At 39.5% G+C, this 16,943-nt stretch overlaps 1 protein-coding gene across 1 annotated transcript in view; it reads right to left on the bottom strand.

Moving 5' to 3' along the window:
- Positions 1–5,922: 5,922 nt before the first annotated feature.
- The window catches only part of Zgrf1 (zinc finger GRF-type containing 1), a 54,601-nt gene continuing 43,580 nt past the window's right edge, over positions 5,923–16,943 (bottom strand). Inside the window, exons 20-25 of the mRNA XM_038311572.1 lie at positions 14,543–14,670; positions 12,522–12,645; positions 7,440–7,616; positions 7,171–7,305; positions 6,236–6,497; positions 5,923–6,059 (exon numbers count right to left, since the gene is read on the bottom strand). Coding sequence (XP_038167500.1) covers positions 5,923–6,059; positions 6,236–6,497; positions 7,171–7,305; positions 7,440–7,616; positions 12,522–12,645; positions 14,543–14,670 — 963 coding nt within the window. The remainder of the gene's footprint in view (positions 6,060–6,235; positions 6,498–7,170; positions 7,306–7,439; positions 7,617–12,521; positions 12,646–14,542; positions 14,671–16,943) is intronic.

Raw genomic sequence — 16,943 nt, 5'->3', positions numbered from 1 at the left:
AGAAATTTAATAAAGAAAATAGTATTTTTTAAAGCAAACAGGCTGTCTGGTCACTCTACATTTTTTTCCGCAAAGCTAATTGAACCCAAAGTCTTGCACATGTGGCCAAGTGCTCTACTACAGAACTGCATCCCTAGCCCTATTCTTAATTCTTTAAAAAAAAAAAAAAGATTTATTTACTCATTATGTGTACAGTGTTCTACCTGCATGTATGCTTGAACACCAGAAGAGGGCACCAGATCTCATTACAGATGGTTGTGAGCCACGATGTGGGTGCTGGGAATTGAATTCAGCCAGTGCTCTTCATCTCTGAGCCTCTCTCCACTCCCCTTCTCAATTCTTGTATGACTTGGTGAATAGCGTTTACTGCTCACCTATCATGCTAGTGCCAGTACCAAATTACAGATGCAAAGCACAGTCTGAAGAGTCATTGGCACTGAAGCTATATCAGTTCCTTCACCGACACACAGCCTGTTTTATCCTTGGTACCTCATTCAGTTAGTTTGCTTCTTCCACAGGTATGGCACAAAATAGCAAGTAGCATCTCAGACAAGGGTGTTGAGATCATCAAGTCTCCATGACCTGTTTGCTGTTTGTTACATTTTTGCTATGCCCTGATTCTGTATTTATTTGATAGCACCATGTTGCCTAAGAAGGTTATTATCATCCATTCAAAATACCAGATATGTCCTAGGTCCTATAATACCTAAAAGGAGCCACAAAAACAACAAAAGATGCCATTTGATCTCTATTTGATCTTTCTGTGTGTCTCTCTCCCATTCTCACATACAGAGTAATTTAAAAAAATGAATTAATTTTACAATATATGAGTGTTTGCCTGCATGTGTGTCTGTGCATCATGTGCATCTGACCACAAAGGCCAGAAGAGGGCATCAGAAGCCTTGGAACTGGAGTTATAGAAGGTTGTGAGCTGCCATGTACTGGGAACTGATCCTGGGTCCTCTGGAAAAGCAGCCAGTGCTCTTCTGAGCCATCTTTCCAGTCCCCAGCAGTATATATTAAAGAATGGGAAAGAACAAGAGGAGGAGGAGGAAAAGAAGGGCATGATCCAAGAGGGAACAGAGCCCAGTATTTGTACTTCTAGAATGCTTGGAAGTCTCTGTAAGGGAGAAGGTAGCTTGCCCCAGGCCCTGAGGTTAGAGTAGCATGTAACCAGTCCCTCACTGCCTAGGTTGATCCATAAAACAGGCTGCATACATGTGCCACGGAGACTTGAGCTACACTATTTTGTTGCCCACTTCCTAATTTTTACACACGTGGAACACACAATCACACACACAGAGATTTCTCTAATTTCTCAGATTTCTCTAAAGAGCAGAAAATTAAGGAAAACCAATAACTTAGACTAACAGAAAAGGTTTAGATTTTAATTAAGACAACTAGTGTTTCCGCGTGGAAAGAAGGGAGGATTAGGGAGCAGTGGGCAGTATTTTTCCTTGACTGCATAATCAAGTCATATTACTATAACTTGGCCCAAACTTACTTTCTGCTCATGAGTAATAACGAGGCAGGCATTTCAAATCAGCGCTGAGTTAATGTTTTTAGAGCAATTATTTAATTTTCAAAGCCCAATTATCTGTCAAGTAAATCACCAATTTCCAGTTCATTCTTATTTAATATAAAAAAATCTAATTAGTATAAAGCTACTTCACAGCTGCCTTCAAATTAAACTGTAGTTGAGAGCATGCAGCCTCGGGGGCTTGCCTTGGCATATCCAAACCAAACATGTTTGCTCAAACGTGGAAGAATAATGCCAAAAGTTATGTTTTAAATTGCTGTTTAAAATTGTGCTTTGTAACTTCAGAATTGAACTTGTAATATATATGCTTCCAAACACAGGATTGGCTGCGGAGAGAATCATAAAACAAGCATGTTGTCTTTAAACCACTTGATTATCAAATCCTGAGAATTGTAAGCATAACCAGCTCGGCTACTAATACACTCCAGTCAGCATCATTCTTCCTTGCTTTTAGTAGCATGCTGGATCACAGTGTTGCAGACTTCCCTTCCTTCTATTGTATTTTCTCAATTAGTTTTTGATTGTATACAAAATAAAGGGCTTTTTAATGAAATCCCCATGCATACTTATCACCGGACTTCACTCATACCCACTCACCCATCACCCCTTTTCTTCCGTAGGCCCTTGCTCCCCAAATTGTCTCCCTTGGCCTTCCATATCAGATGGGTAGAGATCTGCCTCAAAATAAAGCATGTAGTATCTTATAATTGTAATATTTAGCTTTCTCCCATTACCCTCTTGTTTCTCCTCCTGTCTCCCCTTAAACACCTTCTGCTACATAGTTCTACAGAGTCTATCTTCAACTCTCATGTCATTATTTTAAAAATCTGAGTTCAGCTATAATAGAAAAATGTTTATCTTTCTGGATCTGGCTTGTTTCATTTAACACAACGATCTCCAGTCCTCTCCTTTTACTGGGAATGTCATAATTTTGTTCTTCTTTCTTTACTGATGAATGAAATAACATTATGTGTGTGCACGTGTGTGCACGTGCATTTCTTTATCCAATGATTGGATCTAAACTGACTCCCCAGGTTTATTCCTAGAAATCTGATGCTTTAAAAACATTTTGTGTATATGAGTGCTTTGCCTGCATGTATGTCTGTGCACCGCGTGCATGCGTAGTGCCTGAGGAAGTAGTGAGCCTCCATGGGGGTTGTTGGGAACCAGACTCTGGGTCCTTTGCAAGAACAGCAAGTGAGCCAACTCTTCAGGCAGATATCTTGTGGTTTTTGAAGCTATTGTGAATGGGATTTTATTTTATTTTTTTAAAGATTTTTATTTATTATGTTTACAGGGTTCTTCCTTCATGTAGCCTACAGTACAAAAGAGGACACCAGATCTTATTACAGATGGTTGGGATTTTTTTTTTTAAACCTGGAACTTTTTAGAAAGTTTTATCACTGATATAAAGAAAATTTACTAAGTTTTTAATGTTGACTTGTATTCTGCTCCTTTGCTGAAAGCATTTATCAGATCTAAGTTTTCTGGGAGTCTTTGGGTATTTTAAGTATTATCTACCAAAGGGATAATTTGTTTTTTTTTTTTATGATTTTCATCTCTTCTGTGTCCTTTTATTGGGTTATTGTTTTAACTATAATTTCAAGCATTTTAATGGATTAAAGAGCAAAAAAATAAGGCTGGATTAGTGGCGCACACCTTTAATTCCAACACTTGAGAGGCAGAGGCAGGATCTCCGAGTTCAAGGCCAGCCAGGTTACAGAGCATTCCAGGACACCCAAGGCTATAGAGAGAGACCACGTCTCAAAACAAAAAACCAACAACCCTTTGTCTCTACTGAGGTGATCATGTGGTTCCTGCTTATGAGTTTGTCTTACATGGACTAATTTGTGTGTTGAATCATCCTTAGATTGATGAGAATGGGATACTGAAGTTGAAGTTGCCCAATATTACTTACCTGGACAGACCCACCTTTTATAACTAGGAGTGGTTGTTGTTTTGTGAACTTGAGTCACCATTATTATACCTTCAGGATGAACTGCTCCCGTCAGTAACATGCAACAACATTCTTTTATAGTTTTGCCTGAGGTCATCTCACCAGAATTGGTCATAACTTTGGTACACCAACTCTGACATTCTTTCATGGTTTTGCCTGAGGTCTACCTCACCAGAGTTGATCATAACTTTGGTGCACCAACTCCCATCATTTGGTGCTCTCTCAGCATGTCTGCCAGAGAGATGTTTTTCTTTTCTTTCTTATTTTACTTATTTTTTTTCATTTTATATACCAACCCCAGTTCCCCCTCCTCCCCTTCTCCTGCCCCTAACTCCACTTACTCCCTCCACTTGTCAGAGGGGTAAGGCCTCCTAAGAGGTGTTTTTCAGCCCAATAGTTAGGGCTTTTTAATGGCAGTTTACATTTGCGTTACTGAGAGGTACTGGCTGGCTGTTGTTTTCCTGTTTGCTTCAATTACTGATTGTTTTTATTGTCTGTTTCCTTAGTAGTATTAGAGTTCTCTGAGTTGAACACAATTGATTCTTCACTAGTTTTTGTTTTGTTTTGGTTTTTTTGCTGTTGTTCACCTATTCCTCTCCTGAACTTTATTCTTTTCTGTACTCTCATGATTGTGATTTTCTTCCTCTGTGTGGGATTCCTTTAATGTTTGTTTAGTCTGTGTCCGTCTTGAAATGCTTGTTAATTTCTATGTCAATTTTAGAAGATAATTTTGCTAGATATACTCAAATATTCCTTATGCATTATAAAGACATGTGGGAAGTCTTATCTTTTACTTCACACATGGACAGGCACTTAAAAAGGATAACTCCTGGGTTGGAGATGGCTCAATCGGTAAAAACACTTGCTGAGCAACCATGAAGACCAGAATTTGGATACCACCACCTACATGACAGGTTGCATGTGACCTCCCATATCTGTCACTCCAGAACTGAGAAAGACCAAGAGTAGTAGGAGAATCAAAGGGGCTTGCTGTTTGCCAGTCTAGCCAAAAAACCATGAGCTGTAGGTTCAGAGGAACCTTATTCAAGGGAATAATGTAGGGAGTGATAGCAGACACATGCTGTCACCTGACCCACTCACACACGTGCACGCACCTACACACACAAATGAAAAAGAACAGCTGTTGCTCTACCACAAGTCTGGTTGGATTTACTTTTTCTTTCACATAGGAGTTTCACAGGAATGGTTATTTTTTTAATATAAACAAATCAGTTACCATTTTTATTACATTCATTTATTTAGTATCTGTGTGAGGGTGGGCCCTGTGGGCCACGGCACATGTGTGGTCAGAGGACAACCTGCAGGAGTCAGCTCTCCCTGCTGTGTACCAAGTAGGGGATCCAGGACTGAACTCTTGTGAAGCTGGGTGCACAGTGCTTCTACCCACTGCACCATCCTGCCAGCCCTAGACTGGTAAGTTTTTATTATAAGGAAATTTAAGAAATCCAAGGAAACATTTTTCTGTATTCTAAATTCTAAAATAATTCTTAAATAAATGCTAAATGACTCAGGCCAGTCACTAAAATGTTTTATTTGCTATAAATAAACACAATGATATCAATTATGATCAAGACTTTGCCATTTTTTCCATCTGGATATCAATATATTCCTTTATAAACAATGTCTAAGAATCATGTGGTTTGAAGCTTATATGTATATATTTATAGAGCGACTATAAATATAGAAAGACTAAAGCAATTTGTTAATGATTAGTGAATAGTGAATTTCTAAGTAATTTTCTTTTCTTTCATATAGCGTCTGTATTTTGCATACTTTTCTGTAAGGAGAATATATTAGCTTTAAAATAAAAAGGGTTTTATCCGTTTATTCTACATATATACCAGTAAGTACTGAGCAAATAAACACACCAGGGGGAGACTTGAAGAGCGCTAATGGTGGCCCATCCTGTCCATTCCCCCGATAAGTATCTATGAGGTATAGTGCTGTGACCACCTTCTCTGTTGCATTTTTTTAAAAGTTTTTTTTTATTGTGAATTGTTTAAGTTTTTAAGTGGTGGGACAATTCATGTATTTCAGGTTCAGAAGAGTCTGCTAGTGGTCTGGACTGGAGCTCTCTGGCACATGAACTTTTGATACTATTGTGCATTTTTTATGCATACTGATATTCTCAGGAATGGTTTTCTGACCTTTGTAAAATTGGTTTCTTTCACAAACAAGACATCTGCCTGTCACACAAACATCTGCCTATCTTAATATAAAATGCAGACCTTTTTAAAGAACAAATTTTTACATGCACTTATTCAGCATGTTATTTAAATAATGTAACTTTTTTGTATCAGAGGCTTTACAATAATGAAAAAATATTAAAAATATACAGTATAAAACAATTCTGAATTTACAATAACAATACTCCTGGTCATGTTTTTTGTTGTTGTGGTTTTTGTTAATAAGATTTATCCTTAGATTTTTCTTTTTCTTTTTTCTTCTGTTTTTCTTCTGCTTGTTTTTCAAAATAATCTTTAAGAAGACGGTCCAGCTGTGGCTCACACTGGCTTGCATGTTGCAATCCATCTTCCCTTCCTTAAGAGATACAGAACATAAGAACTGTTCTTTACAGGGGTTTCCATGTTACTGTAGCCTCAGGCATCTCCCAAGGGGACATGGACCCCAGCTTTTCCTCATAAACCACCCAGGAATTAAGCCCACAAAGTCAGCTTTGATTAAAAATGCTTGAAATAAGTACATTTTTATTTTACCTTCACAATGTTGGATCACACGCCCCCATAGGCGATTTTTCCTCAAACAGGATAAGCTTCCCACAATCAACAAATGCCTTCGTCCTCTGGTCAATGCCACATTCATTCGCTTTTCTGAGTCGATGAACCCGACTTGTCTCGTCCTCACACAGGACAGAACAATGATCTCCTTCTCAGCGCCCTGAAAGGCGTCCACTGTGGACACCTGCACAGCCTTAACATCGGGATGGCCAGCGTCCACAGCACTCAGTAAATGGCAAATCTGCAGAGAAAGGACCAGGCTCATAAAGTACAGAGATTATGAAGAACCTAGTCCCCAAACTGGTCAATACAACCAACTGAAGTAAACTAATTCAGAACATCTTTCTTATGACTCATGAGGATTTAGGTAAAAAGCCTCTAAAATTAAAAATGACATTATTATTATTTATGAAGCATAACCAAGTGATGATTAACCTAGTGCATGGATTTTATTTGTATATGATAATCTAAACTGATAAGAAGCTAATAATGAAAAAGAAAAAAAACTAAGAGAGAAAAGATTATAAAAATCTACTTAGAAGTAACTACCTCTTTTGTATATCCTTTAATTTACTGATGAAATATAATAATGCAAGAACATTTTGAAAAACAGAGTCTCAATTCCATCTGTCCCCAGACACAAAACATACACCACATTTTCTTCCTCTAATCTGTTTATTTGCATTTTGTCCCAACAGCTGTAAAGTGAATTTAATTAAACCTTGTTAGGTTTACATTGAGTTATGTAGAAAAAATCCAGGCCAGAAAAATACATCAGAATGTTCTTTTGTAAGTATACACATGACAGTCCCAAAGGTCTCAGGCACCAAAGTGAACTACTGGCAAACGTAAAACCAAATATTATAGAATATGATGCTTAACATGTGACAAATATCACCCTATGTAGCACATACCTTGTACATTTGTGATTTGTATAATGTTATCACCCCAATCATGGAGCCTGCTATTCCACTTGCAATCAGTGATTGGATTAACTTGAGTGTAAAAGCAGCTTCTGCCACATTTTGAAAGCTGTTTTCTCTTTCAACCTGGAGTAAGAAACAGATCTCAAATTATCTTCCCAGAAAGGCCACAGGAAGACTCAGTGAAACCAGGCAAACAACAACAATAAAATTAAACCAGAAATTAAGTAGTGATTCCCATCAACACTGATGTTATTCACCTGCTCTGCTCCGGTAACATTATAGAAACATAGCGTGGGCAGCCACTCCAGTACAGGGCTCCTCTCTGTCTCTGAAACGCCATTCACGAGGTTTCCTTCATAAAACAGGTCATTAGCTATGGCACTGATCACAGGGTGACAGCGGTACTGGGTTCTCAGCAGAATGGGTTTGTGACCCTAAGAAATTTAGATGGAAAAAAACAAACATTAAAAGACAGCGTTTTCTTTTCTCTAGAGAAAGAGAAATCATGTTTAAAAGTTTTTAATGTTACACCATGTTCTTAGATAAATTACAACTAGAGAACAGACTAAGATAAAGTATCTTAAAACAAATTACTAAAGTATGTTCACAGACTATAAAACCAAAAATACAGAGTAAACCAACACCGTGCTTTTATAATCTCCTGAGTTTGCTCTTCTAACATTAGGCAGGCCTGGTGTACAAACCTGTGATCTCAGCTCTGGGGAGGCTAAGGCAAGCGGATCACAAGTGCAAGCTCTATCTGGACTAAACAAGGAGTTCAAAGCCAGCTTAGACACTGTCTCAAAATGCCAAGTGAAAAGAGGGGCTGTGGTGTTTGCCCAAGGCAACAGTGTTGCCTACTATCCACAAGGCCCTAGGTTCAACACCTGCTACCACAGAAAGAGTTACTGAAGTTTGTTCACTTCTTCCTTGGTACAGCCACTGCTTCCTTCAGAATATGCAAAGCAGCTCCAGCTCTCACTACTGCGCCCTCCCCTCGCATCCCAGTCTCACCACTCCAGTGAGCTTCTGGAGCACAGTATCTGCAACACTTCCTGGTGTTACCAAAACAAGCCAAGCAATGCCGAGAGAAGAGAGCTGTATCTGGGGACAGGAGCCGAGTGCGCACGGAACAGGAGGAAGCCTTCCCAGAAATAAGACCAGAGGTTACCAGGTACAGGGAAAGTTGTTATTTAGAAGGGACAAAGTCGCCATTTGGGATGATTTAAAACAAAACAGTGTGGGCTGATGAGATGGGTAAATGGCATTTGTCATCAAGCCTAATGACCTGAATAGAGAACCACTCCTATAAGCTGTCCTCTGACCTCCATATGAGGACAGACAGACAGACACACCACACATACACTTTAAAGAAAATAAATAAAAATAACATAGTATGGCCACTAAGAGGATCAGCTCTTGCCACAAAACAACCTCAGTTTGCTCCCCAGGACGACTGTAGAACTAACACCCACAAGCTGTCCTTCGGCCTTACACATGCAACCCACAAATACACACATGTGCTTTCATATAAATAAAATAAAAATTTGGGCTTGTTGCAATAGCACACATCTTTAATCCCAGCACTCAGGAGGCAGAAGCAGGCAGATCTCTGTGATCTGGAAGCCAGCCTGGTCTACACAGAGTTCCAGGCCAGCCAGGACTACATAGAGAGAGACCCTGTCTCAAAACCAAGTAAATAAATAAGCAAACAAACAAGCATAATATAGTACTAAGCTATAAAACTATGCTAAGTAAAAGACAGATATAAAAGATACATATTGTGTGGTTCCATTAAGATGAAAACACAAAACAGGTAAATCCACACAAGCAGACTGCTGGTTGCCATGGACTGGAGGTAGGAGGGGGTGGGGAGTAACTGCTGAATGGGTATGAGGTTTCATGCGGGGCAAAACTGGTCTGGTCTACAAAGCAAGCACTGCCTTGATACTAAAAGCAGATCAGATCACCACAAAAAGAAAAAGAAAACTATATACCAATATTCCTGATGAACATAGATACAAAAATTCTCAATAAAATGCTTCTTTAAAAAATTTTATTTATTTATTTATTTATTTATTTATTTATTTATTATTTATTATGTATACAAAATTCTGTCTGTGTGTAAGCCTGCAGGCCAGAAGAGGGCACCAGACCCCATTACAGATAGTTGTGAGCCACCATGTCGTTGCTGGGAATTGAACTCAGGACCTTTGGAAGAACAGGCAATGCTCTTAACCTCTGAGCCATCTCTCCAGGCCCCCCCCCCAATAAAATACTTTAATAACTTCTGTTGGGAGCAGTGAGACCCAAGATCCTGAATTTCTTGTAATCCCCTGATCTGAGTGCCTACAGCTGCTCTGAGCACGAGACCTTCAGGAGTTCCTGATGGCAGGAGAGTGGTTTCTGGTGGGTTTGGATGGGGCGTGGCTATCTCTATATAATCTGCCCTGAACACAATAAAGGGGGCATTTTTGGGGAATTCAAGGATGACCCGTGTCTATGTCTCGCTGTCTGTCTGTGTCTGTGTATTTTAACCTCCAGCCCCTTGCCCGAATCTCGCGAACTGGGTGCCAGCACACAGAGCGCAGACACTGGGGCGTGGGGCACGGCAAACTTCAACGACATTAGGGCAGTCATACACCATAACAAAGCTGGTTTCATCCCATGGATGTAAGGATGAGTCAACATACACCACCAGTAAATAAAGTAATACAGTACAAATATAGACTTCGGAACAGCAATCATGCAAGGCATTATGCTGGTTAGTTTTAGTCAACTTGACACAAGCTACTATCACCTGGGAAGAGGAAACCTAAATTGAAAAAACTGCTCTATCAAACTGGCCCATAGCAAGTCTGTGGGGCACTTTCTAATTAATGATAGATGAGGATGTGCCACCCCGTGTACAAGAAAGCAAGTTGAGCAACCAGTAAACAGCTTTCCTGCCTTCTCTCTCAGCTCCAGTCTCCAGCTTTCTACCTTGGATTCCTGCCCTGACTTCCCTTCATGACAGACTACAGCTATAGGCTGAAATAGATTCCTCCCTCCCCAGACGGCTATCGCTGGCTGTGTTTATCACGGCAACAGAAACCTAACTAGGACAGGCTAACCTCACCAGAGGCAAAGGTTTTTGACTAAGGTCAGCACCTCTTGGGGCTAAAGGGCGAAGAAACTGGAAAGAGAAGGGACACAACAGAGGCTACACACAACAAATCCAAAACCAACTTACTCCAAATAGTGAATATTTAAATAGCAAAAACAGCTATATTACTGAAATATATTATTCAATGCTTTCTTCATCTAAAGTCCAATCATCCCTCACAGAACTAGAAAAATAAACAAAACCCCAAACTATCTGTAAAATTCAAATGAAACTGCAGAAGATCCCAGCTAGTCAAAGCAGAAGACTGATGCTGGGGACATCACAGTCCTGACCTCAAACTGCCAGAGCCATAGTAACAAAACAGCCGATATTATACAGAAACAAACAAACCAGGAAAACAGAATAAAGCACCAAGAAAGGAACCCACAAAGGTGTCTAAAGGTATACTGAAAAACAGCTTCTTCAGCCCTGGAGTTGGGGAAATGCACTATCAACCGCACAAGAATGAAACTCAACCTGCACCAAAACCAATCCAGAACAGATCCAGTAAAAACAGACCTTAGTAAAAACCTGAAACTCTGTACCTACTAAGGAAGCATGGTCACATGGGAAAGGACACAAACAACGTGCAAAATCATACCCAGTAGTGACAAACGGGACCACATGAAATTAAAGTTTTCTACATAGCAAAGTAAACTATGACCAGAGTGAAGAGTTTGGTGAATGGGAGACAATCTGCCAACTCTACACCTGACAGGCGATTAATATCTGAAACTTTCAGAGCTCTCCCGAAATACCAAAACTCAAACATTAACCCAATCACTAAACGGGCAAACTGACTACACAGTTCTCAAGAGAAAGACACATGGTCAATAAATACATTTAAAGTGTTCAACATCCTGGGACAGTAAGATAGTTTGGCAAGTAAAGGTACTTATTGCCATGTCTGAAGACCTGATTTTGGTCCCTTGAATAAACATAGTAGGGGATAACTTAGGTAATAAATTGTCTTGTGACCTCACCTATACTGTGACATGTGTGCCCCCAACTTTGCCTTCCGAATAAATAAATGTAAAAAGAAAAACAAAGCATTCATTATCCTTAGCTATTAGGGAAATGCAAATTAAAACTGTTTTGAGATTCCATTTCACAGTCAGGATGCCTATCATCAAGAAAACACATGAAGAGGACTGGAGAGGCAGTGCCATGCTTAAGAGCACTGTTCAATCCCCAGCGGCCACATGGCAGCTTAACGACTTTAACTCCAGTCCCAATGCCTTTCCTGGCCCCTGCAGGCACTGCACACACATGGTGCACAGACATACATGCAGGCAAACACTCAGTGTGTATAAAAACAAATACAATCTCAAAAACAAAATTAAAAAAAGTAAAGCAAACACATGGTGATAAATGCCAGTGAGCATGTGGAGGACAGCCTTTGGTCTCATGTTGGTAGGAGTGAAAAGAGATTTGACAACTATAAAACTTCAGTATGGAAGTTCCTTAATAAATAAATAAATTTAAAAATATAAATATATAGCTGGGCGGTGGTGATACACTTCTTTAATCCCAGCATAGGCATAGGCAGGCGGAGCTCTGTGAATGCTGCAGGAAGTATCACAACTTGTATTTACCTGCCTACAGGGGCATGGCCTCTTATACTATTTTTGGGGAAGCCCAACCTGCGTGTGGCCCTTCTTTCATTCCTCTTGCTTAGCTGCTCTTTTGGACGGCGTGCTTCAACTGCTCAAGCGGAGGATTCTGATTTGTGAGTTTACCCCTTAATGAATGACTATCCATTTCTCATTTCTGAGCTAGTGTGGGATTTCTTTTAAGTGTCCGACCACCATAACACATGTGAAATGTCAAGGTGAAAGCCATTTTTTACATGTTAACAAAAATAAATAAAAGTTTAAGTATTTACAGAAAATTCTTTTTTTTTCTCCTCCATTAGGGGAAAATTTAGAACTAGGTAGCAGTTGCTGGGTACTGTGACAAAATGTCACTTCACTGTTCCTCTTACCACTCATGGATAATGGAAGATGACGTACACAGAGAAACACTTCTGTATTTAAAGCTATGTTAGAACAAGAGGATTCCACTGTCTATAAGATGAATACTTTTCAAAGACCTCCAACTATAAACTATTTAAGAACAAGGATAGGTACCGTATCCCTTACCCACCCTCACAGTATACAATCAACGATAACCTGAAGTACTGAGGAGTACATGCCATTAAGCATAGTCGATCAAAAAGAGTTTGTTCCAATCCATTTTCATGAGCTGCATCAGAACCCTGAATTGTAGGAGGCAGCTGTTTGGGGTCTCCAACAAGAATTAACTTTTCACATTCAAACCTAAAAAGGAACAATTTATAAAATTAATCTAAGCAAAGAGAAAAAGTATACTAACACGTCATTGCTCTTTCTGAAATGTGTTCTTAGAACTCAAATGCAGAAAGTGCTCTAAGAGTGAGCAAGGTTCAACGGTGCTAACCGACATATTAAAGGTTTTGAAACGTTATCTCAAAGAATCTCGGGTTAGGCAGAGTGGATAAAGTGCTTTAAAGACCTTTGATCTCTGGCATTTCATATAAAAGCTGGACACAGCAGTGTATAAATCTATAATGCCAGTGCTGGGGGCTGAGAGACCTGAGAGACAGGAGGATCTGGGGACTCACTGCCAGGCCAGCTGAAATGGTGAGCCGTGGCTCCAGTGAGTAGGAGCACTTGTTTTTGCAGAGGACAAGGCTTGATTCCTAGCACCCACAGGGCAGCAACTGTCCACCAACTCCAGGTCACACATGATACAGACATATGAGCAAAATACTCATAGGCATAAAATAAAGTAAAAAATAAAATGTTAAAATTAAAAAAGGAAAAGAATGTGAAGAACTACAAAGGAATACATTAGATGTCTACTCTGGCCTCACATGTATACACATCTATCTGATACACATGGGTGAACACTGATGCACACACCCATGTGGACGGACACACTTTCACTTAACATACATTTTTTTCACATAAAATATATTAGGTGTCCCTTGTTTCTACATAGAGTCAGTGTTTACAGAACACATTTGAGAAACAGTGATCTTAAGACGCCGGAACTCTAAAGCTGTCTTGGAATTCTTTGGCTTAAACTATTTTAGAAGTGAGATAAACAAGGCCTGCAGGACAAAATGTCTAAGTAGGAGCAAGGCAGTGTGGGAAAGTCCTAGGTTCACAGACAAACCTGTATCCAAATCTCAACCCTATCTTTCATATCTGTGGCTCTCCCTGCTTCACGTTCTTATCAGTAACCCGGAGGGAGAAACTCCTCCGTGGCTGTTTAAAGGAGCAAATGAAGGCCACAATGTACTTAGGATACAGCAGAACTGTGTTACTACTCTGTGCTCCACCCAGGGCCTCAGTGACCCTCCAAATCTGGTTGCTGGAGAGTGACCAAATCAGTCTGATTGTCCTGTACCATTTCACTGAAAAGCTAAATGCCCAGGAGTCTCGAGTCCCAGGCAAGCCCTGACATCTGGTGTCCTACCGACTCATCAACTGGGGGCTAAGCCAGGTCTCCAGGTCCTACAGTGGTGGACTCTTCCTTAGAGGTGCCTTATTTTTATTCTCCATGGTCCTGGGATTAAACCCAGGAATCACATTAATCATGTTTAGATTTCACACTCCTAAATTTCTGGAGACGGGTTGGAGCAAAGGCAAGTGGTTAAGAGCACTGGCTGCTCTTCTAGAGGTCCTGAGTTCAATTCCCAGCAGCCACGTGGTGCCTCTTCTGGTGAGCAGGCACACATGTAGGCAGAACACTGTACACATAATAATAAACATTTAAAAAAAATACTGGAGACAAATTTTCATTTTCAATGTGCTTTTCTATATATTCTTTCAAAAGCTTAAAAAATACTTTCAAAAGCTAAACCATCAAATCATACAAGAGAAAGGAAACTGGAGGACACTGCCCAATAGAGTTAGGAACCACTGATCTAGCTAACAAATTTGAGAAGTCCTATAATGGTCCTAGCACTAACCCTCTTATGGCTTTAAGGACTGTATGATTCCAATGGCTAAACTATAAGTCCACAAAATTTTAATATATTTACTTCAAAAAGTTTCTATTTATTTACAAAACTAATGTTAGTAACTGACTCGCTAAGAATTCTGACAAGTGTCTATTAGGGACTGAACTCAGGAAAGATCTGAAATAACTGACTTGTGTGTATTTTGGGAAGAAAGTCTTTTGGATTACCTTGCAATAGGAAGGAGTGAGGCTGGTTCTGTCATCTGGCTGCACTCATCCAGCACAACCACAGGGAATTTAAGGTCATTCATGCATGGGAATGGGCAGGCTGCACAGGTAATGCCAACAACTCGAACCTTTATTTAAAAAAAGAAAAAATGTGCTTTTGAGACAGAGACAAGGTAGCCCAGGCTAGCTTACAATGCACTATGTAGCCCATGCTTAGCCTCAAAACCTACCTCAGCCTCTCTCCAAAGTGTTGAGATTATGGTTGTGAGTGACCACGCCCAGACAAACAAAAATATCACTAACCAATGGCTTTTAAAAGTAAATCAAGATCTCCTGGAGAACTTGAAGGTTAAGTCAGACGATTAACCAAACCTATGATTCCTGCTCATAAGAAAACAGTCGTCACTTTACTGCTACATTCTCATTGCTCTCACATACTAAGTGGGTGTTACAGAAAACAAGCTACTTTATAAGTCATTAGCAAGAACACATCCACTCTGATGTTCCAACATAAGAAACCTATTAAAGCATGAATGGTTCGGGAAGCTTCAAGGATGACATATGTCTTCCTTTATCTTCTAGGTAATAAACACATATTTTATTAACACTGACCCATGTTTTCCACAAAGACCACAGAATATGCTAACAAAGCCAGCCTTTGCTTAACTTCTGAAAGCTATAGCACTGTGATTACTATAAAAGGTAGCTGTCTAAGCAGGGCATGCCTGTAATTTCAGTGCTCAGGGAGTTGAGGCAAGAGGACCAGAAATTCAAGGGCAATTTGGGCTACACAGTGAGTCCCTGACTCAAATAAAATGAACTTCAAATGTACTTTTACCCATTAGTGTATCTGAATTGTATAAACCTTAAATTTTATGTCAAAATACCACTGAGTTTAAGGCACAAAGCTCAAAAGGCTAATATTTAACCATTATATAATATACAATAGAAAAATTTATGAATTTTTAAAATTAGACATGGTTATTGATCCATTATCTGTGAGTTATACATATATATGGAATGAATGCTATGTATATATATCTACATCCATTTCCCTTCCTAGTATCTATAGTATAATTACGCCTGATAACAAGAGCAGTCCAAATAAACAGAAGATCTATTTTTAAAAAATTTCTTTTTAGGACTAGAGCGATGGCTCAGCACTTAAGAGCACTGGCTGCTTGCTCTTCCAGAGTTCCTGAGTTCAATTCCCAACATCCACATGGAGGCTCACAACCATCTGTAACTCTAGTCCCATATGATCTGAATACACTTACACATTAAATATATAAATCTTTTTAAAAATCATTTTTTGAGATTATAATATAATTAAATCATTTCCCCTTCCTTTTCCTCCCTCGAAGCCTACCAAATACCCACCTTGCTCTTTCAAATCCATGACCCTGTTTCATTGCTATGTATGTCTGTTCCTAAATACATCTGTATAATCTGTTCAGTTTACATGTATAATGCTACTTGTATATGTTTTTAGTGCATCCAATACCAAATGGTTTTTTTCAATAAACCTAACTGACAAAAGTAGGGTTCTTAACTGTTGCTTCCATAGAGCCTACAAAAATATTATAAGCATTATTTGTTAATTTATTTTTATTTCATTGGTGTTTTGCCTGTATGTATGTCTGTGTGAGGATGATAGGTCCTGGAGTTACAAACTGCTGTGAGTTGCCATGTGAGTGCTGGGAACTGAATCCATGTGAGTGCAGTGTTCTTAACTGCTGAGCCATCTCTCCAGCCCCCTGTAAGAATTATTTCTATTTTTATTTATTCATTCATTCATTCGTTTGTTTGTTTATGGTTTTTTCAGGACAGGGTTTCTCTATGTAACAACCTTAGCTGTCCTGGAACTCACAGAGGTCTGCTTGTCTCTGCATCCTGAGTGCTGGGATTAAAGGTGTGGATCAGCCCCGTCCCCTTCCCCACCCCTTTCTGCTTTGTTGAAGCATTATTTTCTTGATAATCATCACTCACAATAGCTCTTTATCAGTTAGGCTTTTAATCTTTCATTAAGCCCAATGACCCAACTTTACTCCCCAGGACCAATGTGGAGGAAGAGGAGAGCTTCTGCAAGTTGTCTTCTGACCTCCAAACACATGCTATGGCACATGCACACACACACACACAAACAGACGCACACACGCACTCATACACAAATGTGATCTTAAAAATATAAGACCAGATGTGGTGCACACCTTTAATACCATCACTTATGAGGCAGAAGCAAGTGGATCTCTATGAATTTGAGGCCAACCTGGTCTACACAGCAAGTTCCAAGTCAGAGATACACAGAGAAATCCTGTCTCAAAAAACAAACAACAACAAAAAAATGTAACTTTAAAAAGACATCTGGGAGCTGGCAAGATGGTTCAGTAGGTTAGGAACC

Source organism: Arvicola amphibius, chromosome 14 (genome assembly GCF_903992535.2).
Source record: "Arvicola amphibius chromosome 14, mArvAmp1.2, whole genome shotgun sequence".
NCBI classification, from domain to species: domain Eukaryota; kingdom Metazoa; phylum Chordata; class Mammalia; order Rodentia; family Cricetidae; genus Arvicola; species Arvicola amphibius.
Note: the sequence above shows the minus strand (reverse complement) of the source record. Positions and strands in the feature narration are given on the sequence as shown.